A 26,190-nucleotide genomic window follows, 5' to 3' on the forward strand; every position below is an offset into this window, starting at 1 on the left:
GCAGAGGAGCATGCGTGCGGGCTGCGATTCCCAAACTAGCTAGGGCCTCCCGGTGCCCGTGAGCCCCCCCACCCCCCCCACGGTGGACGGGCAGACAGTGGCACAAGGGCCAGTGGTGGGGGAAACAGAGCAGTTGAGGTGGGGACGGTGCCGGGCGCTGCCCTGCGTGGCGCGAAGCGGTGGTGCGCCAGCGGCAGAGCGGCGAGATGCAGGGGGGCACCTGTGGGTGGGTGCGTGGGTCAGTTGGAGGAGAGCAGGGAGCTGTGGGAGGACAGGTCCATGCTGCTGGCGCTGAGGCCTCTGCTCTCTGCACGGAGGCCCTGAGTGCCCTGGAAAAGACTTGTGAGGACCAGTACCTGCAATCCACAAGCACGCCCCAGAGCTGCCATCCCACCTCCCGCACCCTGCAAGCCAGGACTCCTGCTCCCCCAACATTATCAGCCACGTTAGGTGCCACTTCTACCCTCCCCACTCCCATTCTGTGACTGAGCATAGTGGTGGTTAATTGGAAGCAACACCTGCAGATTTGGAGCTATGATCTCAGAAGAGATCCACCATACCCAGGGGGTAACAGTGGGGGCACCAGGCCAGGCCACCTCTTAGGAAAGCAGAGTAACTTTAGCACTGCGGAGTACCTCTGCATGGATGAACACTCAGATGCAATCCTGGGCACCACATGTGTGGCCCACTGTGCCCCTCACCATTTCTGTTGCTGGCCACTGCCCTCAGAGCCAGCTGCAGCCACACAGCCCCCACCCCAGTGCCCATTCCCGTACCAGCCCTGCTGCCTAGCTGGTGCTTACCTCAAATGAAGCATCACTAGACTTGTGCAGGTAATTTAATGACGCAGCTCGTTTCATGCTACAAGAAAGCAGAGGAGAACAGGTGTGATCTCGTTGCACCTGGCCAGACCCCAAAACCCCAAGGTGGTAGGGCCCCCATCTGGCTCTGTACCCAGCCTGGCCCTCACAGCCCTGGTACCTACCTGGTGTTCCTGGGCTCCAGTGGACCATTGCCCTGCAGTTTCTTGACCAACATCTCACTGCTCCTCCGTATCACATCCCGGATTTTCCCCAGGGAGCTGCTACGCTGGAGGGTGCCACTGCCATCCTGGACACAGAGACACAAGCCGGGGCTCTGGCATGTTGCAGACCAGGAACTGGGCTTGGCCCTAAAAACTGTCTTGCCCACTTGCACTGATTTAGCTGTGGCCCAGAGCAGGCTTACTGCTCACTACATGGCTCCTTCTCGCCCTGGTTCTCCATAGGACATGATGACCATGGAGCTGGGGACTCCCCCCACCATGGCCTGGCTCACCCAGACCAATCCTTCCTCCTGCCCAATGCAAGCCCAACACCCAGCCAGGCTGTTGACCTGCACCAGGCCACCAGCACACGTGGCACTGGCATCCCCACAGCCCTGCTCAAACATGGCATAGCTCCACCATCTGCAACAGTTCAGGCAGTAGCTACCATGGAGGTCCCAGTGGCCAGCGAAGCACCAAGTCCTGACAGGAGCCAGGACATTCATTTCAAGAACTCCCTCCCCATTTGCTGCTGGCTGGAGACTATCCTCCCCCTCCTCCTGCCCTTCCTCACCATGCCGTTGCTATTCCTCCTCTCCATCCAGCACTTGTCCTGACACACATCCTGGTCCTACACATGCCAGGCCTGCAGGCTCACGCATGTCAGACAAGACCAGCCCATATGCACACATGGCCATGTCCCACCTCTAACACCCCCCCCCCCCGCTTTGAGCCTGCTGAGCAATTCGGGCAGCTCCATTTGGGATGCACTCATTTGGCTGCACCAACACTGTGTTGCCAAGCAGGCACCACTTTTCCCAGTCCCCCAGCTTCAGCTGTGCCTGGCCCCACCGGCTGCCCTGGGGTGACACTTTGCAGGGGTTTCTTTACAGCGGCCTGCTCTTTCCAAAGAACAAAACCAGCCCTAAATCTTGTTCCCCAGCCTAATTCCTCCCACATTCCCCCCAAAATTCCCAGTACTCAGAAAGGCACTCTCCATCTCCTGTGTTCAGCTCCATGTGCAAGGCACAGACTGCCAGCATGACACCACCTCATGCCACTCTGCCATCGTGGCAGCAAGCTCTTCCTCTGTGGCCAGGCATGCTCATTACACAAGGTTGTGGCACCACTGCTGATATGGAATTAATTTTGCTCTCATGGCCTAATAACAGCAGTCCTCCCTGCTCCTGATCCCAATGGCCCCTGGCACATCAGGGCAGAAGAAACAGGTAAGGTGACTGCAGAAGCCCTTTGCTCCTTACAAGCATGTGTGGGAGCCCTTTTGTACCACTCCAAATGACCAACATAGCCCAGGCTAGCAGCAGTGGTTGCTCCAGGACTGTCCATGCAGCTCTGCAGGTAAGCACGGTCTCTGTCAGTCACCCCCTTGTGCTGACCACTATGGGCTGTAGCCCTGGGTAAGGTTTTTCCAACACTTCCCCACTCCAATTACCCAAAGCTGATCGAGCCCTAGACCCCTCTCCAACACCTGAACAGGACTTTTCCTACCAGCAAACCTTTCTCCTGGCATTCATCTCACCCCTTCTTGGATAAACCAAGTGCATTGAAACTCTTCACTTTCTCATCAGGATGAGAGATTTCCAAACTGGAAGTCACGTGCTGTTGCTGCAGGGGACCCGCTCACCAGGAACGCGGAGAGCACCAAAAGTATTGGCAAGATATACAATTCACCTCCTGCATTAGGAGCCATGGGCAGGTTTTGGAGGAGCTAGCCATCAGCACATGGCACTAGCAAAGACAGGGGTAGTGTCTTTTGTCTTCTCACCAGACTTGCACCGCGTCACCACCCTCCCTTGCAGGGTGCTGCCATACCAGGCACTGTTCCTTTCACCAGGGCACACAAGCCAGGGGTGGAGAAGGGAACACAGATGGGGCAGGGGAGCAGGACCATAGTACAAGAACAGTAGGATCTGGCCAGAAAGTATGCTGTGGGGTCACGGCTGGAGGATGGAGCCACATTTCCGCAGATGCAGTGATGTAGACTGACTGCAGACCAACACCAGAACCAAACACTGCTGCATGCTGGGTTAAAAATAGCTTCCCTTCTCTCTCCACTTCTTTTTCTGAAGGGTTATTTTTAACCCAGAACATTTATGGGGCTTGGTTTACTGCAAAGCCCCCACCCCATTGCACCCACCAGGATGAGAGCACTCAAAGAAAAAGCAGCAGCTCCCCCACTGAGCTGCTCTCTGCTGCATGCTCCCACCCTGCCTGCTGCATGGAGGCAGAAGGCTTGGGCGTGATTTGGCAGCACGCTGCAGCTCAGCACTGGTAGGCACAAAGGGATATTTTTCTGGCTAATAGAAACACCTGTTGGGGAAGGCCCAAGCTCAGATGCCCCAGGGCAGTCCTGCCACACATGGCTACAGAGCTGAGGTTAGTAGCAACCCTGGTTTGGAGGTTAGGAAGAGGCTCAGTGGCATTGGGTCCCTCATCTCCAATGCTCAGCCTAGGAGAGGTGCCCTGGGGGCAGCACAGCCCTCCCCCACCACCACACAGACACCAAGCACCCCCACACCTGCTCCAGCAGCATTTGCACCCACCATCCCAGGGCTGACCGACGCTGGCCTACAGAGTGTGGAAAGAAGCACAGGGCAGCGGTTCGGGTCTGTCTACCTTTAATCAGAGGTATGGTTGTTACAGCACCAGGTCCAGGACATGGCAAAGCACAGGAGCCAGTGGCACTGAGGCCTGAACACACCCTGCAATGGGGACTCACCACTCTCCAGGAGCATGGAGCAGCACTGGGAGAGAGAGGCAGGGAAGGTGCAGCCCTAGAGCACTCAGCCCTGGACTCCATACCCCATGGTCCTTTCAGCAAGCACAAGCTCCCAGGAGAGCAGCATGCATGTGCCCCAAGGCCTCTGTATCACCACGGGAAAGCCAGGCCCAGACAGACACAAGCACAACCTGCCAGGTGACTAGCATAAGACAAACTATCTACCTAAATAAATAAGGGGGTGACCTGCACTGGCCTCTGGGCTCTACCCTGCTGGCTGCAGCCTCCCCAGCTTTATTCCCAGGTAGGGAATAAGGGAATAAAGGGCCAGGGAGGTTCACTTCCTATAGGAGATGAGAGGAAGGTGTGCACCCAAGGGTGTGAAACTCAAGGTAGTGTCAGTCTGGCCATGGGAAACGTCCCTTTTCTCCAGTAGTGACCGAAGCACCAGACCCTGTGCAGGCCTGGAGTCCCATCAGAGGCACTGAGCCACTTCCCACACACTAAGGGTCAGCACTGTCTTCCTAGAAGTAACAGGGTTACAGATTTTCCACCCACTTGGCTAGGGACAGCCAGACAGCAAGCCATAGCCCCAGGGACCATGCCTGGCAAGCCAGGTCCTATGTTCAAGAACTGCCCTCCTTCATGAGCATCCTGACCCCTTCTCCTCTGGAAACCTCCCTGCAGCCATTCCACCTGCCCCAACATGCTCAGAGCACTCAAGCCCCAGCTCCTCCTTTCTTCATATCCTTCTTTGCACCTCCTTTTTCTCCCAACCATTCTGCTCCAAAACAGCCCATTCCCCATTTCAGCCACTTCTAATGGCCTGGGGTCTGGCACTTACAGAAAAGTTCTCTTTTCTCCTACCCTTCTCTCTGCCTCCAAGGAACAAACAACAGCTTCACCATGGCCTCTCCCTCTGCCAGCAGCAACACAACACCTGGGGACCCTGGAGCAATGGGGAGCAGATTCATCCCTTAATGTCATTAGGTGAGAACTTGGCTACAGCATCAGGTCAGGAGGTTGCAACTTATCCTTATCCTGGCATGTCTCTGTTCCACTCACAGCCCTTGGCTGTCACCCCCTCGCCTCATCTTGGATGTACATTAGCTATGGGCCAGCCCTACATTCCTGTACCCCTGCAGAGAGACCCACATGCTGCCCCTGGGTTGCAGAGCTCAGCAGGAAGACAGCAAGATAGAGACTGCCCTGTGTGGCAGGGAGAGCCCAGCTCATTGGTGGCCAGTGCAGGTTTGCTACAGGGCACTAACATCAGCTAAGCCTACAGGGAAGAAAGGAACTGGACACACAGCAGCCTTGCCAAGGCCAGGCCTCTCTGTCCCAGAACAGCCCCATCTTCATGCCTCCATCCTGGCCTCTGCAGAGATGGAGGGAACAAGCTAGGAGGGTTGAAGGATGTCTAATGACAGTGGAGTCGGCAAGCCTGGAGTGAAGAAAATCCCCCGCAGGCCTGGTCCCCAGGGATGTGCAAGGGCAGGCTGGGGGTGGGGGCACGCAAGGGGACGGTGGCCCATCGCCCTGGCCTGGGGGAGCAGGCAGCTCCTCGCAGATTCTTCCTGCTCTTGCTGGCCATGGGACTGGAGCTGGGCCACGTGGCCAGGCACTCCTCTGCAGGCGTCGCGGTGCCCTCGCGCGCCGGGAGGGTTGGGGGACTGGCGTGGAGTTCTTGCCGAGGAAGGAGGGATGGTGTGGAGGAAAAGTCGGAAGATACAACACAAACATCCAGGTGATTGCGGTGGAGGGGAAAGAGGGAGTCTCGGGAGGCATTTAAGCCTAGTGCACAGAGAGGAGAAAGACACAATTTACAAGGCCGTGAGGTTGTAGGTCACCCAGGGAGCAGGTGGGGCAGGGCCCAGGCTGCATGCAGAGACAATGGACCATGTCTGGGCAGGGAGGGAGTCTTGTGAGGCTGAAACAACAGACTCACATCTTTGCCAGCATGCTCTAGCAGGCTGGCAGGAACATCTAACTCAGGGTATAACAGCCTGGGCTTCCTGCTCTGAGGGCTCCCTGCTCCTGGGCCTTGGGCATGGGGTACCTGCCAAAGCCTCAGCACCACTGAGCTGGTGCCATCCCAGACCCTGGATCTCCCAGCCCAATTACCTGGGCCGCAAGTAGCTGGTCCAGGCCCTGGGGTGCTTCCAGAGCTGCCCTTGGCAGCAGGGCATGGAAGTTGCTGGCACCCTGGGGGCTCCCATGGCCCTGCCTACAGCAGCTGACAGCTAAGGGGTAGCAGCATATCCAAGGTCTCTAGACCAGCACAGGGAACAACTGGCCATAACAGACAGGAACAGCAGGAGCTGCCTCAGTCTTCTTTCTGGGGGAGCTGCAGCCCAGTACAGGGCTGCTGGCTGGGGAGAGGAGGCTGGCTATGCATGCAGCATGCTAGAAAAGGCACCGAGCATCATGTGGCAGCAGCTGTGTCCCCCAGGGTGCTGGGCCAGCCCTTGAACCCTCTATCTACAGCTGGCTGGGCCAGGGAAGCCCTGCCAAGCCCTCTGGGGAAGGGTCATAGAAAGAGGGACTATCCCCCTGGGCTGGGTCACAGGGTAGTATTGCCTGCTTGCCTTGGGATGACCAGCTCAGAGACTGTCAGGAAGGTCTCCCAGACCATCACCAGTGCAAAGCGATCACCCAACACCCACAGCCAGGAGGAACCATAGAGAGATACTGGCCAGGACAGGGACCAGGTGATCCTAATCCAAACCTGCAGCTGTCCCTCTGTGTTTGCTAGCCCCTCAACTAACAGGGAGTACAAGGGCCCAAGGTTGGTGCCTTGCCAGGGCTAGGACCCTCTTCACTCTTGATGGCACAGAGCTGGGACAAAGGAGAGCCCTGTATCTGTCAGAGCTGCCAGGTCCCCTCAAAGCTCTGCTCCGCAAGGTCTCCTCCAGTCACCTCCTGGGTACAATCCACAATCAAGAGAGCCAGCAGGCTTCAGGCTTGGGTGTTGAGGGGCTGTCATGGCAACACAGAAGAGGAAGGAAGGGAGCTCATGCAGGTGAGGATAGAGCCGAGCCAGGTGGAGAAGGGTTAGTGACAGTAGTTGGGAAGGGAGAGAGAAGGATTCGGAGTGCTCAGTCTATCACCTGTGCCAGACTGCAAAAACCCCTGGGTACCCAGCTACACTATGCTCCCAACTAGAGTTTGCAGGAGGCATGGTAAGTGTTAACAGCTCTAGCAGCCCTTGAGCCAAGCACCCACCAGCACCATGCTCACTTGCTGCCTCTTCTCCATCCTCCTCCTTGCAGGAGACAAAAGGCACCTGTCCCAGACCTGGACTGCTACCTTTCTCCAAACTCAGTGCTAGTGACCAAAGTCCCCTCAGTCTCAGAGCAAGCCTAGACAGGCTCAGTTCACCCTGGCTGTGTCTCGGCTAACACCAGCCTCTTTTGACACCTCTTTGCCACTGGTCAGTCTGGCCTGGCATCCCACAAAGACCTGCCTTTTACCACCTCTGCTTGGCTAGAGCCCACAAAGGACATGAGACCAGGAGAGGGGGACTGGAAAGATGCTGGCTGCAGACTATTCCTGTGCCCTGCAGTCACTCAGTCACAGACACACCAGGCACATACACACCCTCCCCAGGCTCAGCATCGCCTGTGGTGCAGTGCAGGACAGACAGCCAAGTTGCTCAGAGGCTGCGTGGGCCTGAGATAGGGCCGATGCTCTCAGCCAGGGCCTCAAGAGGGGAGCAGCAGGGAGATATGTTAATAAGGTTGCAAGGCTAAGATTAAGGGCAGACCAGAACCAGCTCATGCTGTGCACTGTGAGAGCCTGGCAGCCCCCTGGAAGCAGGAGCCCCTAGTTGGGGATATCTGGCCTGTACACCAGAAGCCAGGCCCAGACACACACCTTTGCGGGCTGGCTGGCTCATACCAAGAAAGAGGGGAAGGAAGTGTGCAGGGAACAAATGGAGGCAGACAAGGATGCCACGACAGGCCACGCGGGGACAGCCCTGAGCCAGGTTGTCCCTTCCCTCTGGCAGCCGGCTGAGGCCATTCTTGATGGTGTCTTGTACTTACCCCGCTCCATTCCACGCCCATACTCACTTCCTCGCTACCGTCTGTGGCATTCTCGTACTTGACGCTGCCCCCCAGGCTCCGACGTCTCTCTGTGCCATCACTCTCCTTCAGGATCTCCACCACCTTCGTCTGGTTGATCGGGTCAATGCCCTGCAAGTAGAAAGGGATAAGGAAGCACCATGTTTTGCCCTCCTGTGTTCTTTCCCTCTAGCGATCTGCTGTACCATCACTGTACTTAGTCCCATCCCCTCTCTTGGCCACTGTCCCATCACAGTCAAAATTCTCCAGCACATGAAGGATGGAGCCAAATGTTATCCTGCACTTAGAAGTCCCTATTGGGGTTCTCAGATCAGTGAGACCCCTGGCAAGCCATAAACCACCCTGGGGGACAAGGGCTTTGCTACTCAAAAGCTGACAGCTTTTTTTCTTAACATTTTGGTGCGTGAAGGCTTCTGCCATCCTTCAGTCTTTCTACAGCTCCTGCTTTATTATTAGAGGATTGAGAGGAGTTTAGGGTGAGAGGTACTCTAAGAAATCCCTGATGTGTAACCTGGACAAAAAATTAGTGTGAAGAAAACATCTCAGTGCGTGCAGATCTCTTCAATAGCTGACAAAGCCCAGTAACCTGCCCTAACCCAGCTGCAGTATTTCTGCACTCAGTGCGCCTTCCTCCCCACATGTACACACGCTGACATCTGCTCCATCCATGCACACATGCACATTCAGAACTCCACACATGTACACACAAATACAACTCCTACCACCAAGGTGCTCTGGTATGATGGGAATATAAACTGAGGATATCAGATGCTGCAAGGCCCAGAAGAGTTCCTCATCACACCCCAAGCCAAATGCTGTGGCATGATCTGCCACCCTGAGCCCCACAATGTCCCCTCCACCAGGGAAGGTCCCTCTGGGGTTACCTGCCGCCGAGAGCGAACTGCACACTCCTCCAAGGTCTCAGCTGCCTCTAGCTTGCCCTGGCGTCGGTACAGCGCACCCAGGTTCCTCAGAGTGGTGTTCACAGTTGGGCTGCAGTAACAGATGGAAGATGAGCATGAGCCCTGGGGCCACCCCCTCCAGAACCCAGAGCTGCCCACAAACCACTGCTTACCTGCTAACCTTACAGGCCTTGTACCAGCCACCATACTCAGCGTAGGGAGCACTGTCTCTATGCTTGCTCTACAGGATGAAGAGAGATGCGAGCTGTTAGCCCCATGCCTACTGCCATTCTCTGGCCTGTGCTCTCCTACTGGGTCCCAGGGTCAGGCCCCAGGCTGCACCCCTGCACCAGCCCAGCCTTTGGAAACACAATGTGCAAATGCAGTCACAAATCCCAGCAGGTTCCTGCAGGGAAAGCTGAAAGCCCATTTGCTGCAACACATTTGGGCCACAAGTAGAAGTGATGTCCCCACCCCAGCAAGGAGCCCCCTTCCATGGTACTAAAGGCAGCAGGGACAACACAGTCCATCTTCACAGTGCTCTGGAGGACATGACACTACCCCAGCATGCAAGAGTGAGACAAAAACCTCCAACAAAAACCCCATAGGCATGCCAGGCAGCATGGGCGCTAAACCCCTCAGTCATAGCCAGCAAAGGAATCAGCCAGCCACATGTAAGCTTTCTGCCTCCAAGGTCAGGCCAGTCCCACAGCAGCCCAGTCCAGCTAGCTGTCTCCTCTCCATGTCCAGCCTTTGTACCCCAAAGCTGGCTGGCCCTGCAACAGCCAGGAGCAGAGAAGCTGCTGACCAGAGCAACAGGAGAGGAGGCAGAGCTTGATACTCAAGGAGAAAGACCTAGGGCCAGGACAACCCACTCTGCAGAGCACTGTGTGCTAGCCAGCATTGCCCTGCATCAGTAGGGACAGTGACACCTGCATGAAGGAAGCCCCACTGCTGCAGGAGCAGGGCTGCCTGTCCACACGCTGTGCACCCTGGTGCATGGCAAGTACTTGGGGGTCTGCCCTGCCCCTGGCTCTGAACCCACAGGACACAGGGGCTGGGCAAGAAGCACCCAGCTCAGCCCCAAGCACAGCAGGGCTGCTCTCACCGAGCAGGTGAAGGAACCACTGCTCCACAGCAGGAGTTTCCCTCTGGCAAGGGATCTAGCCCAGAAGAAACTATCTTCACAAGGACCATTTTTCTTATTCAGTCTCCAGAACTTGTCAGATCTTTACCCCACATGCTAGGGTCTCTCTGAGCCATAGGCACATGCGGGTTTCCTTGAATCAGAGCCTACACAGCCTGGACAGGCCCCAGGTACAGGAGGACTCAGGACTCAAAACACCTCTGAAGCTTGCATAGAGGCAACTCTAAGAGGGTAGGGGAACCCAAGGGGAAAGGTGTCAAATCCCCTGTGGCAGAAGCAGCCTCGAAGGTCAGGACTGCTAGTTGTGCCCTGCTGCTGGCACAAGAGGGACACCTGCCCTTCTGTGACTGAGAGCCAAGGGGAAAGAAAAAAGGAAGTGAAGCTCTTCAGGAAGTGTTTGAAGCTTTTTAATAAAAAAATGTGGAAACACAGCACAAAGGAGAGCGCAGTAGACCTAGCCCCTGGGTGAGCAGCATGAACAGTATGTGGTTACCACTGCCTAGCCAGGAAGGCCATGTCAACTACATCATGCCACAGGGCATGGGCACAACTGCCCTGGGGACAGGAGCAGGGAAAGAGGCTCAGCCCTTGCCCAAGGCTGTAAAACAAATCTCACTCCAACTGTAGGTCCCCAAGCCCTGTAGCAAAGTTTGAATTATCTGGAGCATAGCTTCACACTACAACTATCTACATTTGACCCCTTAATTCTCAAAAAATGTGTCTCAATCCCAGAGGGTACAAGGGGAGCCTGGTCTCTACTCCAACTTTGATTTCTCCTGTATAGGATGGTGCTGCAGCAAGTGTAATTTCTTTGCAGCAGAGCATCCATAGGAGAGTAATCAGAGCTGCCCTGCACTGAGGACTGCACAGAACAGTTCAATGGGAAGACACAGCATGCTCGTGGGAGGCAGCTGCTACTGCCCTGCTCTTAGGACTCGCAGGATAGGACTGGTAAGTCACTAAACCAAGCCTGCCAGCCTGCTGTCTGAGCCCATGTGGGGATGGGGCCTGCTCTGAGGGTAAAGGATAGGGAAAGAGACAGTGCAAAGCTCCCACCGCAGCTAGAGGACTAGACCAGAGTCCTTCATTCTTCTGCTTCATCCACCTGCCAAAAAGCAGGTGACGTCTTAGGCTTGGGGAAAAGCAGAGACATGGCTCTGTTGCATTTATCTGTGCTCTTGCACAAAGAAGGGCCTGAGCAAGAGGAGCAACAGCTTCTTTGCCTCTCAGCTTAGTTCAAAGCAAGCACAACCCATGTCTATCCTCTTTGACAAGACAGCTAGGACATAGAACAACTAGGGCCTGCCCTGTGTAGAGATCTTTTCCAGGAGGTTTAGCTCTTTCTTAAGCAAGGTGATGGCAGCAGTTCCTCCTTGACCTCCATTTTTCCTCATGCAGCCTTTAGGGCTGCTTCAGAAGCAGGTTGTGCTCTGGGTACTAGCAGCTCTTTGCAACAGAGTGCCAAGGCCCTGCAGCACAACCCTTTGCCATCCACAATCTTTCATCATATGTGTGCCCCAGAGGGATCACTAAATCAAAAAGAGAGCATGCAGCCACGGTCAAGATGCTGAACAATCCCTCCTCCCCAGGAAAAGCATCAAGCACTCTGATGGCCTTCCCTCCCTTCCCCAAGGAGCTGCCACACTCCCTCCCCACTCTCCAGACCCCTCCTGGCCTTCATCAGTGACCACAGCAGCTCATCAGACTGCAGGAAGGAAGGTCTGGGTGTGATAAGAGAGGATCAAAACCCCTGGATTTCCTTCCCCTCCCTGGGCTCTTGTTACTATCAACAGGTAGCACCACTAGCTCAGACTCACCTTGCTCATCTCCTCCCTCTCCTCCGCGTGCATCCAGATTGGCTTATGCTCATCTGTGTGGGGAAGAATGCAAGACAGCTCCACTCATTACCTTGCCCTGTTGCTCTGCCACTTCCACTGGGGCTCTGACTCCTGCACAGTCCCACACTTTGTCTCTAGAGCCAGAAGCTCACTAGAGGCAAGTGACAAGGCTTATAGATTTCCCTGGTCCCTAAGTCAGAGCCACAAGAAAGGCAACCAACACTGCAAGGGCAGGACAGCAGAAGGAAGGAAAAAGCTCTCCCATGGTATAATACCCGTGCCAGGTGTACAGGAGAAACTTTGGCCTATGCCTGGGAATGATTGTGCCACTTGCTATTCCCCTTTTTAGCCACAACTACTCCCAACCCAGTAAAGACTGACAGCCAGAGCTCTCCAAGACCCCTTCTGAGAGAAGGGGTTGAGCAGCATAACACACTAGAATGGCAGTGTCTCAAGGGCTACGCAAAGCAGGGGCCCTGCAAGGCATTCCATCCCCCCGCCAGGGGGATACCAGTACCAGCCAAGCCTAGGCTGAGAGCCATGACACCAAACCGCTCACCCTTCCCCAACCCCAACAGTTTCTTCTGTACAAACCATCCACAGAGCCAAACTCCTTCACGTGAGCACGGGTAAGGATCTCCTTATAGAGCACCTCTGCATCTTTGTATTTGCCTTGCTTCAGGTAACAGGAGGCCTGCAACCAAGAAAACAGCTCCAGCCCCACTGGGCAACACTCCGCCCCCTTCACAGCTATCCTTCCATATCTCCCAAGCACCAGGCAAAGCTAACCTTTTCACAGCACCACTCCCCATCCCCACAGGGCCTCTGCCCAGGCTCTCACCAGGTTGTTCTTAGTCTTGGCCACGTTGGGGTCATCAGGACCCAGGCAGCTCTCGTAGATCTCCAGTGCCCGGCAGTAATAGTACTCCACCTCATCATACTTGCCCTGGTTCTGGCACAGCAGGGCTAGATTGTTCAGCTGCTTGGCCACATCAGGATGGTCTTTGCCTAGGACCTGGGTAAACAAGAGAAGCCACAAAAAGTCAACACTGTAGTACCTCGAGAACATGCCCAAGTCAGACAAGAGCCAAAAACTAGGGAGGTAAAGATGAAAGATTTCAGTTTCCACCTCCTGGGAAACCCCTCTAAGGCTGAAAACACTGGAGAGACGGGAAAGGTGCTGGCAGAATCAGCAGCTAGAGAGTCTAGGTAGGTCCTGGATCTCACAGGTGCAGTGAGATAATGGGGGAAAACCCTTAGGGAGAGCTGGAGGGATTGAGAACATGGGAGACCATTACCTTCTCACGAATCTCCAGGGCTCGCTTACACAGTGGCTCTGCTTCTTTGTACTTCCCTCTCTTGCCATAGAGAACAGCCAGATTGTTCAAAGTTGCTGCCACCTGCAGAGACATAAGCTTCTCCATGAAACAAAGCAGAATCCAGTGGGACCAAACAAGGGATGCAAGCAGCAGTAACAGTGACTGTCTCATTTCCTTCATGCCTGCAATACAGCTGATTCTGAAGAGGAGGAGGTCCAGAGGCAGAAGGCTACCCTGTCTGCACTGCAGGATCCTGAAGAAGCTAACTCTTGACAGGCCATACTGAACAAGAAAGCAGGAAATACTGAAGCAGTAAAATAGAGCCCCACACCATGTGAACAGCACCCCTCATATCACAGAGCACAGTGCTGTCCTTGGTAGTCTCGCTGCAGACACACCATAAGGGCACCATTCTAGTCCCAGCAGCACCTACAGATCAAGGGAAGTGACTGAAAGGAGGGAGACACTCACCGCTGGATGATCTTTGCCCAGAGTCTTCTCACGGATGGAGAGAGCATCATTCAAGAGGTGTGCTGCTTCTTTGTATTTATTTTGATCCCTGCAGTGCAAAGTCAACCAGTTATTCAGGATTTGGACATCACAGCCCATAGCAAGTAGAATGCAAACAGTTCTCCTTCCACACAGATCCAGCTCTCACAGCCATTTCATTTCTCCATTCCTCCCTATCTTAGCCAGTCCCTAGTTTTATCAGGCAGTCTGGTAGTCCAAATACCTCTCCTGTGCCAAAACCTTTTTGAAAGGCACTGGAAGTTGGGGGAGCTCCCTGTCACCAGAATGAGCTCTCCTGGCCCAGTCCTGCCCTGCCCACCAATGTTCACCTGTACACTAGTGCCAGGATGTTGAGCATGGTGGCCACATCAGGGTGATCGTGGCCTGATGTCTTCTCCAGGTCCTCCAGCGCCTGCTTGCAGAGCGGCACAGCCACCTCATAGCGTCCCTGTGAGGCGTACTGGATAACAAGGTTGTGGAGGGTGCGCAAACGTGCAGGAATCTCATAGCCTCCCTGCTGGGCAGCTGCCACTGCACTGCTGTGCTGGTGGGGCACTGCAGGCACAGAGGAATAAACAGGGGCACAGTTGGCACAGCACGCTTGAACAGATACAGCCAGCAACCATGCATGAGCAAACACTTACATCCAGGACCATGCTCCTCCTCCTCATTCGGGAACAGATCATCCAGAGAGTCCTTGGCAGAGTCACCTTCCTTCTCCTCCTGAGAGGATGGGAATCACAACACTAGTGGTTCTCAGAAGAGTCAGCAGCAGCCTGGGCTGAGTCAGCTACCAAACTCTCCTCCCTGCTGCAGCCCACCAACACCCTCAACTTCCCCTGTTGTCTTTGCCACCATCTTCTCCCTCTCCCTTGCCCCAAAGTAATAAAGCCAAATTTGTCCAGCACATCCATGCTACTCCATGTTCTCCCAGAGACTCTGCCCCATGCAGGCTCCCTTTAGTTATATGCATTGCTGTGCACAGTACCTAGGAAAAGGCAAAATCCAAGGCAATGCTATCCCACCTAGGCAATCCTGCTGGTCCAACCTCCCCCATCCCTAAAGGTGGCTTGCTTGACTAGGGCATACCGAAGGTGAGACATCCTCATCATATTTCTTCAGCTGGTTCATGAACTCAAGGTGTTTCTTCTCCTCCTCTAGCTGAGCCACGGTTTGCTCACTGCGCTGCAGCTTCTGCTGAGTGTTGGCAAGCTCGTCACGCAGCCACTGGTTCTCCTGGCACAGTCTCCGCACCTGAGCGCGCAGTTTCTGCTTCTCTGACTCCACAGCATTCAGATGGTTGGACAATGCCATCATCACCTTGTCAAAAGTCCCAGTCAGTAAATATCACAATTCTGTATCTCCCTCACATGCATGCTCAGAGCCCACCCTCAGCATCACACTGGCCTTCTACATTCAGCCCCCTGTTGCCCCTGCAGCTTACAGGGAATGGCCACATGCCTGCCTTCCCCTGTCAGTCCTGGGCAACACCTAGGGGGTCACCCACCACTCTCACCTGAGCTTCTCCAAGACCCAGCTCAATCATTTCAACGGACTTGCGGAGCAGGTTGGATTTCTCATGCACAAGATTGGCTTCTTCATCTTTCTTCAGGCACTTGATGGTCTCCAGCAAGCTGTGTAGGATGGAGTTGTGCTCATTCTTGAGTGCCTCCAGCCCTTGCATCACCAGCTTGGTGTTGGAAATTATTTCCTCTTGGCTCAGCTTGTCCAGTTTCTCCTCCCTTGGATATACCATGGTGGACATAGTCCTGCTCCTGCAGCCCTACACAGAGAGAAAGATAAAATCTGAGTGCCTCAGTGATGTTTCAGAGAAGCCACAACAAGTGTCACAGCCTTCTTCAAGAAGCCAGAGACAGCATTCAACTGGTTGCCTACTCTAAGCCCTTCCGCTCCCTTTGGCAGCGGGCAGCTGTCAAGGCACATGTCTCTGCTTTTGTGGCACAGAGTGCTGACAACCAGTGCTGGTAGCACTCGTGGACAGGAGACAAAAAGGCTAGAATCAGTGCTGACCTACAACACCACCATACTCCCGCAGCAAGGAAAGCTCATTTAGCTTCCATTTAAGAGCAGAGATTTGTAGTTGGCAGGTGGGGTTGCAATGCGTATACCTCCTGCCCCCAGACCACTGATGCAAGGAGGCTCTCAGAGCTCAACACCTCTTCTGACTGCAGAAGAAAGGGAACAGAAAGTGGACGGATGCCAGCTCAAAGCTTTCTTCTTCCTCAATGGAAAGATCTCCTGGAAGAGCATCCCTCAGACAGGGAGGTACCAGTGGCCTTACTGGGCCAAACAAAAAAATTCCCTGACCAGAAGAGTACACCCTGACAATCCTAGCCCTGGCACAGAACGGCCATTGTGTTGATAAGGAACGTAACACCACCAGCATGAACTGAATCATGCCTGTGTGGGAAAGCTTACATACACCAACTGCTACAGTGACACTAGTGTAACCCTCGTGTGGGTGTCAGCTTGAAACAGTAACAGCTTCTACAGCTTCATTTGCCCTACTGCCAGCCCAAGGACTCCTCAGGATGACACAAGGACTCTGTACCCCTTCCCCATCCCATTCCCCCCACATATACAACAGGAGAGTACTAAGTTACTGCCTTTGCACAGGGACACCAAGTGCTACAACCCACAATGTTAGTGCGGCTGCAAGATCCCCGCATAGAAAATCCAGGAGCTAGGGAAACACGCAGCAGGCCAGAGGGCGAGAGACATAAGAAGCAAGGCAAGACCTCTTACAGCAGGTTAACAGTACCCTGGCTGCTCCACAACTCACTCATCTAACCCTCCCTCAGCCTCCCTTTCCCCAGGTGGACCACACCAACAGTCTCTTCACATTATTCAGCAAGGGCAAGAAAGCCACCAGCCACCTCCTTACAGGTCACTCCAAGGCCAGCCTCCTGCAGGGCTGAAGGCAGCCCGCTGCAATGTCCTGCACAGGCAGCACCTCCCTGCTGCCCACGGCTGGCAGGAGGCACTGCCACCGGAGCACCCAGGGCCCTGCTGGCAGGAAGCTGGCACACTGCCCAGGCACCAAGCAGGAGGAGGTGCGGAAAGAGCTGCTGACACATTTGTCTTTGTCCTCCTGCAGGACCCACCTCTGCGTGGTTTGAGCTCTTTGTTCAGCAGCAGCAGCCTTGTGCCTGGTTTACTGAGCGAGCAGAAGTGCTGCCACGGGTACAGGAACCAAGAGACAGCTTCTCTTCTTGGCAGGGCTCCTCTCCTCCCCAGCTGTGTGCTCTGCCCAGGGGGACTCAGGGTAATCTCCCAGCTCAGCTACCACTATCCCTGCCCAGAAGTGGGCCCTTAGAAATAGATGGGTCCAGTTTCTTCCATCTTCTGAAAGCAAAGATGGCAAACAGTGCTGGGGCAGTTGCTGCAAGTACACACATCTCATTATACCTACCCATTCCCTCCTCTTTATCCTCACTCTTACAGAAATTCCTTGAGTTGCTTTATATGCCTGAGCTCTCCTCTCCACTCCTCTTTGGTTTCTGTTCCAGTGACACACATCCACCCCTCAGGAAGCACAGCAAACTCTCTACACACAGGGGAGGCATTACTGAACGTCAGCAGGGCAGGTACACTTCATGTCTCTTGAAGACTAGGTTCCTGTTCATATCTTTGAGCAAGAGCTGAGTCTTCCCTGCTACCCCAGAGTCACAATGCTGACTTCACATTCACTTCATGATCCAGCTTCTGCACCAACCCTGACCCATACCCAAAAGTGAGGGATACTGTTAAGTAGCTGCCATACTCTGCATGCAGTTACCCTGCACATTGTGCATTTTACACTGAAAAGTCTCATATGGACTGTGACAATTCCCAGTTTGCTTTAGAGAAGACCATAGAAAGATATGAAAATCCTCACTAAGATCGAGAGCACAGACTACTGTTTTGAAGAAAAGCAAGTCTGTTGAGAGTTGGCTGCCACTCATACCCTTGTCTTCCAAACTGATTCTCCTGGAACTGACAGCTCAGCATTCTGGTCCATAATTCCCCTTGTTACTCTTTTCACCACCTTTATAACATCTCTGGGGGAATGATCGAAGCAACAAGGGAAGCCCTGCCTAAGGCAGACTTCTGCAGGTGAGCACAATTCAGGAAAAGATGTGCAACAATTCCCAGCTCCAGAGGAAGAGGCTGGCAGCCCAAAGGACACTAACTACTACTGCCACATCTGGCAAAGAACTGTTGTCCTACTCTGAAAAGGGTCCAGACAGCCTCCCAGGAAGGCTCAGCAGGCACTTACCTGCTTCCACAGAAGCCAAGGTAACAACTGCTAAAGGGTGAAATGGCCTCATCACTGCTTTCAGCTCATAAGGAAACAGCCCAGACTCAGAAACAAGTAAATCAAGAAGTGGGAGTTCTCTGGAGCACAGGCAAGGCTTGGGACACAAGGAGCTCCCCAGGAGCAGTCTTATACCCAGCATACAACAAAACTAGAGCTCTGCTCTAAGGCTTATGCAGCTGTGCAGCACAAGTGCCTCTTCATCTGTCCCTCTATGTACTGGGTCAGCTTGAAATGCATAGAGTTTTAATGGAAGCATTACTTATATCCATACAGAGATCCTGCTGCCACCTTCCAAAGTACAATAAAAACGCATTGGGAAGAGGAACATGTTGCAAATCATGATAAAAACCCACCAGAGTTTGCACCTTGCTAGATAAGTCAGACAAAACCCAGATCCATAGAAAATCAGCCTCATTAATTCCACTGTGCACAGAACTACTCCTCAACTGAGAAATCGCTGAGCTAAGTGTTAAACCACACTCAGTTCCCCTACTACAGCAACAACCTGTCTTTCTTCAGCCCTTCCAGCAGAAAAAGCTTCGAGCATTTCAGAGTCTCCACCAACAACTTGTTTTTCAGAACTGTAAAGCTTTCAGATTGAGAAGGAAGAATCATCAAAACATCCTGACCCACAGCACTTCAGACTCCTCCTACCCTGCAATTACATTCGCAGATCCTCAAGACATACTAATACAAGCTTCTCTTCTCTCACTGGCCGTTCATACACCTCTACACATCCCCTAGGATGACATCCTAGAAGCACAGCCCTGCTAGATACTGACATGCTTCCAGTGTTAAAGGGTGGACAGGGGATTATCCAGGCTGGATACAGGGTATAAAATCTGAAAACAGTGCATGGGCTGTTTACTTTCAACTACCAACAAGAAAACAAAGAGAAGATTGCAGAAGAAGTCACTTAAATGCTGCTACCTCTTGCACAGAAAAAAACCCCAACAAGCATTGGTGGGAGCTGACTTATCCCTCCAAAGTGACAATTCTTCCCTACAGAGCCTTATTTCCAGCTCTCTCTAGTGCTGGCAGGTCTACACTCAGTGCTCAGCCTTCTAGAGCCGAAACATACTCTATGGCAACTGACACCAAGGTCAGGCAGGCTGAGGCTGCTGTATAAGCACTCTTCCTACTCCCACACATTCAGCAAAGGGCACTGAGTGTCGTTTATCCAGGCAGAAAACACACTTTGAGGTTCCTGCAGAGAGGAGGTGATACACTGTCATTTGCCTTTGGCAGGGAGAGGTTCAGACTGGAACAGAAAGAATGCTTTTCCAATAAGTTCCTCAGGAGATGGAGTGCCCAGCTCCTAGTTTATCCCGCTGCATTCCTCACAGCTCTGCAGGTGTCACGTCCCAGGTCTCCATCAGCATGTTTCCGCTCTAGTTGGCATGTCTTCCCTATTTACAGTGAGCTGCTAGAATAGCCTGGCTTTCTGGCAACACCCATCTCATCTTCCCCTCCCCTGCTCCCATTTGGAGGAGTGCTGCAGGAAGACAGGGAGGGAAGACGCATGCACTGAGCTTTGTGGCACTTGCAGCAACCAGCTGGGCATCCATCAGCTAGCACATCCTGCCTGGCAGAAACCTTCCTCCTGTATTCAAGTGCATAACCAGGAAATCATTGAGCATCAGCTATTTCAGCAGCCCACTTTTCTGCCTCTGAAAACTGCTCCCACATGCAAGAGCTTTAGGAGGAAGGAGCTGGAAGCTTCATTGCTTCTATCTCAAATCCACAGCAGCTGCCACAACAGAAACAAGGATGCCAGACTAAATGGGTCCAAGTGAATCTTAAAGTTTAATTTATGATGCCTAATGCTAGAAGGCTACAGAGAGAGGAAAAGAAAAGCACCCGAGAAATCAGGAGTCAACTACAACAGGACAGAGACTTCAGGTCTACATATGCCTCAACAAATTCAGTTCACTGCCTCCCTGCACGTCCCTGGACCAAGTATGAGAGACAAAGGGTACCATCACAACTTGCACAACCGATACTGTCAATTGCCACTTCCTTCAAACTGCAGATGGCCTGCCAGCACTTACTGTACAGAACTGGGCACAGAATTTTAGCAGCAAACTATTCTGTAGGAGAAGGTGATCTAAGGATATGGTAGTTGCAGAAAAACAAGTGGGTTCTGGAAAACCTTCCCGTGGAAAGGAGTAAGTCTGACCCATAGCAAGAAAGAGTGACCACATTTGGAAGGTATATAGCAATGGTAGCATTTAGCAATGGAAACACAGGGCTTCAAGTCTTATTCTCACAATAATTATCCCAGTCTCATACTGTGAGACATGCTTTTGTACCTGGAGAAACAGCAAAGTTATACATTTGGGAAGCAAATGAACTTGATAAAAGCAGGGAGGGTTTTTTCTCCTCTGGACCTCTGCCAGCTCATTACTGTTAAACAACAGAATAAAGGGTCTCTGGAAAGACTGGTTGACCTCCAACGAAGCTAGACGTGAGATTGCCAATATACAGCTGAGTCTCCACCACTAGGTTTTGCAACAAAACCTAGACCTAATACCTTGGATGCTGAAAAATAAAACAAAAGCAGTAAAAAGCAGACAGAGTGCCAAGATTGCAACCATCGCAGAGGCTGTATCATGAGCACAAGTTTTCTCCTTATTTTGATAGTGTCAGAAAGCAAACAGAGACTGTAGGAGACTATAGTCAGCTGTGCAGAGCCTCTGAGACTTCCACTGCACAGCCAGGACACTTTGACGCTGCCAGGCAACTTGCGCACTGACACATCACTGCCAAAAGAGCCACTGTGCTGAGGGTCACCACCCCAGGCCACCCGCAACAGAGCCACAGATAAAGGATGAAGTGGTGCTCCTGAGCTGCACATCTAACAGTCAGCATTTCCAGAGCCACTTCAATATGCGTAAAACAAGAAATATAATCAGCTCTGTATGGTGCATAAGAACTTCAGAGCTAAGAGCAGCTGCGCACACACGTTAAGGCTTTAGAAACAAAAGCAAGAGAAGGATGTTTTGCAAATGAAGGGACAGATGGTGTGCAGTCAGCTTCAGGGTAACACTAAGAACTGCAACATGAATAAGAGCCAGAAGTTAGAGGGCAAATGCTGGACTCCTAAAAGTAAAAACTGGTAGAATAATTGCAGTACATGGCTCCATCCTGGGCACCTGCTGAGGTTCACGTGAGGCACAGAGCAGAAATGGTGCTCTGTGATTGTAAGCACTGCCAGAAATGCCTGGTACTCCTGCTCCCTTAAAGCCACTAAGAACACACAAAAGGGAGATCAGTCAGGGGTCAGCACCTCAGGAGTTCATACACAGCATGTCTCTGAGCTACAATCCCAAAGCGGTCACTCAAACTCTGATGTGCATGCCACCATTTGTCTCCGTATCATGTGTTTTTCCACCCTAGTGCCAAAAAAGGGGGTACCTAGAGCCCCACCTTCTTCTCAAAGTTCTTTCCTAACCCCAAGCTCCGGCCTGGACTTTTCCTGCACTGCAATCTCGAGAGTCAAATCAACACAGAGATGGCTTCAAGCACCATAGAGAGATTATTGTGTTGCAACTTCCTCCCTATTAAAAGAGTCTGACTGTTGTATTACTTGGAAGGGATGCCTAGATGTCTCTGGTACATCCCCTCACTCAAAGCAGGTATCTGATCAGGGATCTGTGTCTAGTCAAGGGTTGAGTATCTCCCAAAATGGAGATTTCACAAGCTTTTCAGACCCCTGTCCCATGGCTTAACTGTCCTCATGTGGGAGGGAAAAAAAAAAAAAAAAAAAAAAAAAAAAAAAAAAAAAAAAAAAAAAAAAATTCTCATCTGAATTCCTTAGATAAACTCCTTATTACATTTTCCTTTGCTGAACACCACTTCAGGACAAAAGGGCCAGGCACCACAGCACTAGAAACTGACCCTATGCCCAGAGGAAGGGAATGCAGCACATGCCTCCTTTCAGCAGGGTCCCATGGGGTCAGGCTCCCTCTGTCCCAGAGCAAGAGAGGCAATGTAATGCCCCTCGAGCAGCAGAGCAGAGAGTGGAGGCAAGGAGCTATCCCACCCACATTCTCCCACGCCCAAAATACAGGACTCTCCTTAGCATCCAGGCATCCCCTCTCCTGGTTTTAAAGCCAGTCTTCAAGTCCAGAAAGGCTTCACCCAACCAGCTTCCCCAAGCTCTACAATAATGTGTAACCCAGTAGAAGTTGACTGTGCTGTTGGAAACAGCCCAGCCCTCCCTATCCGCTGGACAGGGATCAATGCCAGGATTGCTTCTTGCAGCAGCAACTGACATACTCCAGCTCTACCTGAGTGTGAAGCTCCAGGGGTTTTTCTAGATACCAGTAGGCCTGTGATGGGAAAGTCTGGGCTAACCAGCAGGCTGCAAGAGCCCCATGGGCTTTTAACTAGGACTACAGAACTAGGTCTGAGGCTCAAGTGGAAGGGCTCTCCATCAAGGAGATGGGAGGTTCCCTTCATGCTCTTTCACTTCGGCACTAAACAGTCCTCTCTGTCCCAGGAGCTTCAGCTCCACACCACCTACAATCTCTAACAGAAAATGCACTGTAGCATAACCTTCCTGAAACCTAGGGCAGGGCAGTGATAATCTGGCTTTACAAGGACTTGGCCAGTGACTCATGTTCACATCGCTAGAGAAAGGACTTGAGAGCTCCCCATCCCCCTCTCGCTTTCTAGCCCACAGGTGGAAATGGCAAGTCAAAAGCTACAAGGGTTTGCTGTGACTGACCAGAGCAAGCAATTCCTGTGTTACCAATGCATGATCCAATTCCAACAAGCATATGTGCTCTGAGGAAGACAGAGGAAATAGTCTGGTTGGCTTTGTATCGGCTCCTTTCAAGACCAGAAATGTCTTACTCCTTTCATTCACTAGCAATCAAAGACAACAGTCGTCAGAAGCAACAAGAGTTAAAAAAAAACCAAAAACAACAAACAAACCAAAACCCACAAAATTACCTACGAAACAGACAAAAAAAAAAAAAAAACACAAGCCCCAAAACAGCACTAACATGTGCCATTAGCAGAAAGCCGTTTTGCTCCTTATTGCAGCTCATGCTGTTTACAATCCCAGCCGGCCAGGGAAACATGAACCTTTCAGTGAGCCACTGGAACCAGAACAGCAGTCTTCACCACCCCCACCAGCAAGCTTGTGCTAGCACCTCCAGATCAGCTGATAAGACCTTGTTTTCAAACTCTTGCTTATGTCTGCTGCAGCTCACCAAATCCATTCTGCATCTGCTGTGCCTGGGACTACAGTGAAACACCATTAAAACCTGTTTCCAGGCTAGCAAGACAAGAGCTAAGCAGCTGGAATGAAGCCAGGACAAGCATCTCTTCCTAGCTTCAGAATCTGATTGGGAGTCTCACTCTATAAAAGACAAGAGCGAGAGCCATTACCTTGCCCTGACAACATGAAGTAGTATTAAAGCAGGCAGAATAATCCCCAGCAGCCAGAGCCTCTGCAGGCATCTGTCTAACGTGAGGGCTATGCACTGGATGTGCCTCAGGAGTACAGGAGATAGCCAGGACACAGCTGGGACAGCAAGTGCCCTGGGGCCACTCCTGTGCACCCTGAAGGGTTCTGGAGTGCCCACCGTTCCCTCCATGGTGTACTTGAGACAGCTGCAAAGACCAGCTGATTGCAGGCTGTAAATCTGAGCTATTATTTCCAGAAGCAAATGGGTCTTGTAAACCACAACAAGGCAGCCAAATTCACAGAAACAAAGCCTCTACCTGTGTAATAAGCAAAGGATCTGTTTTATCTCTGGGTCCCCCAACCAGATGGAATTTTTTGAGGAGCTATATGGCTCTTTCTGGACAAAGGCTTCATTTGCTAGTAAACTCTGACAAGGTCAAAATCTTGCCATGTGTCCTTTGTGCACTGAGAGCCATTTTGGTATTCGGGGTTAGTGCTGTTGTTCCTACCTGGACATTCCTCTGAAACAGCAGATGAGAGAATACACGTTTCATACTCCTTCTACCAATTACAGCAAAGCTCAGCCATGTTTATTTACCCTGCGTCTGAGCTGGCCAGATCTTTGACCCGATGCATGCTTAACACCACCCTCCTTCCCCTCACGCAGAGGCAGGGGTGGGTGCTTTCCACGTCTCAAGGTGGCATGGGAGACATGAAACCAAGGGCACTAGAGGAGACCCTCACATGGAGCCGCGAGAGCGTGCCAGATGCCAGCTCTGCAAGACACAGTGAAGCCTGTGGTTGCTGGTAATTGTGCCGCTGCCTCCCACCATTGTGCAGATTTCTCCCGGTTGCCTGGCCAGATCATTCTGCGGCAACGCCATCCCCCCAGCCATTCTTCAGACACCTCCTCCCAGTCACATCCTCTCTGTTCCAGCAGCTTACCAGCAATTGCCCCCCATCTTCGGTAGGGTGCACCTCAACTTGGGAACAGCTTAGTAAGCAGATTATTAATGGGGGGAAGGTTTGAGGAGAAACATGGCTCTGAAAGTTTGAGAGCCATTGCTGTATGCTAGAAGCTGCCTCCGTCATCATTTCTCCGGCTTTGTCTGGCAGCAGGAGGCACACCCGCTGCATATCCTTGGGACAAGCAAGCCCGAGAAACCCCTTTGTCCTTCTGCAGTATCACTACAGAGAAATTCTGTGCCCACCTGGCTAACTAAGCTTCCCAAGGAGAAAAGTTATCATCAGCTCTGCTCAAAATTGCCCTTCAAAGTGTCCCTTTGTTACAGGACGCCGGGGCACCCTGCCTTGCTCAGTCACCGGATGGGAATCCTCCCCCAGCCCACACTGCAGAGGAGCGGTACCTGGCTGCCTGTAGCAGCTTGTCCAGGGTTGGCACTCCCGGAGGCCCCAGCGCCGCGGAGAAGCACAGGCTGCAGCGATGCACGGCTCCCAGGCGTCTGCTGCGCTGCCCTCCAGTTCTAGCAGAAGCGCAGGCACCAGGCGCTCGGCAGCCAACCACACACACTGCAGCAGGGGGAGGGGAGGGAGATGCAGCCAGGCTCCAGAAACAGAACGGTCAGATGCTCTCCTGGGAGCGCAGAAAGCGCCACGCAAGCCAAGCCCAGGGTTCCCTCCTCAGGGACCGATGGCAGCACCAAGAAGCAGAGCAGAGCCCCCCAAGTTGCCCAAGGGGCCACATCAGACTCCCGCTCAGATGGCCAAAGTCAGCCCTGCCCTACAGCCGGCTAGATCTGCTCCATCCTACACACGATCTTGCGGCAAAAGGTTTCATATCCTGTTTAGCATCACTCTCTCCTGCGTCCCCACTGCTTGACCCTATCCCAGGCCCTAAAGCCAAGCAGTTGGAGCTGCAGAGAGCCCTCCAGCTCTGCGATCACTATCGCTATGCCCACAACAATGGCCCGGTACAGGACAAGATTGCTCAAAGTCCCACTGGGTCAGCACTGCACAGTGCAGAGCTGGGCCAAGCACCGCCTGGAAGCATTCATTTAATCTCTAGATGCTTTACACAGAGAGAGGACAAATGCCACAGCATTACAGCAGCCAACATAGCCAGTCGATTGTTGCTGCAACCATCCCATCCACAGTAACACCCAATCTTCACAGTGCTCTCTACAATATTTCATGAGCATCTGGAGGCATGCTGTCCCCAACTACCTACATCTGTCTGAGCCAGTGCTTCGTCAGGATTCCTGTCCCTCCCAGGCACAGGTTGCCCCAGAGGAGAAAGGGCTTCAGATGTCCCAGGAGGGAGTCCAGCCTTGTTGACACACAGGCTCTCTCTTGCCTCATCTCACGATACACACTTCTTCACTAACAGATCTGTTCTCCCTTCCATTCCCCAGTTCTGGAAGGCAAACCTGGCTGGCTACGGGGTACACACAGTTAAAAAAAATTCACACAAGTTAAACAGCAGGAGTGCAAACACATATTATTTATCTTACTCTGAAAGCCATTCCTGGCAGTGAAGACACAGGCTAATTATAGAGCAGTGAAACCCGTAGTCTATGCCACAGCACCCTGGAAACAGCCATGACTGGGACTTCAGGCTGTCCCACCATTGTCATAAACCCGTGCCTCCCCGGGGGCTCCCGGCCTCCGCCAGCCGTCCCTGCGTGACGGGCAAGAGCATAGGCAGCAAGGCAGCTGGCTCTGCCCGCAGGGAGACCGAGAGGGCAGGAGCCCGGGGACCCGGTGCTGCCCGAGGAGGGCAGGGGCCGGCGGGGCCCCCGAGCCCGGGGCTCGCCCTGGGGCCGGCGGGGGCTGGGTCCCACCCCACTGGCTCCAAAGTCCTCAGAGCCAGCGCCCTTGTCGCCGACCTCGCCGGCGGGCGGGATCGCGCCCCGACAGGCAGCGTT

At 53.0% G+C, this 26,190-nt stretch overlaps 1 protein-coding gene across 5 annotated transcripts; it reads right to left on the reverse strand.

Moving 5' to 3' along the window:
• Positions 1-6: 6 nt before the first annotated feature.
• Positions 7-24,860, reverse strand: KLC4 (kinesin light chain 4). Of its 5 annotated transcripts, none has more exons than XM_026844199.1 (16): positions 24,673-24,860; positions 15,082-15,348; positions 14,655-14,885; positions 14,210-14,288; positions 13,895-14,120; positions 13,527-13,614; positions 13,035-13,136; positions 12,578-12,751; positions 12,331-12,430; positions 11,716-11,768; positions 8,925-8,992; positions 8,734-8,842; positions 7,838-7,960; positions 986-1,110; positions 804-861; positions 7-329 (listed from the first exon to the last, which is right to left on the reverse strand). In XM_026844199.1, exons 2-16 carry the CDS (start codon positions 15,328-15,330, stop codon positions 240-242), a joined length of 1,875 nt encoding a protein of 624 aa, XP_026700000.1. In that variant the 5' UTR covers positions 15,331-15,348; positions 24,673-24,860; the 3' UTR covers positions 7-239. The 5 variants fall into 5 exon arrangements, with proteins under 5 accessions (XP_026700000.1, XP_026699998.1, XP_026699999.1 ...); XM_026844197.1 differs by having other exon boundaries at positions 7,811-7,960; positions 24,673-24,857; XM_026844198.1 differs by lacking the exon at positions 24,673-24,860 and adding an exon at positions 16,691-16,910 and having other exon boundaries at positions 7,811-7,960.
• Between the last annotated feature and the right edge of the window lie 1,330 nt (positions 24,861-26,190).

Source organism: Athene cunicularia, assembly GCF_003259725.1.
Source record: "Athene cunicularia isolate RWA chromosome 3 unlocalized genomic scaffold, athCun1 chr3_part1, whole genome shotgun sequence".
Classification (NCBI taxonomy): Eukaryota; Metazoa; Chordata; class Aves; order Strigiformes; family Strigidae; genus Athene; species Athene cunicularia.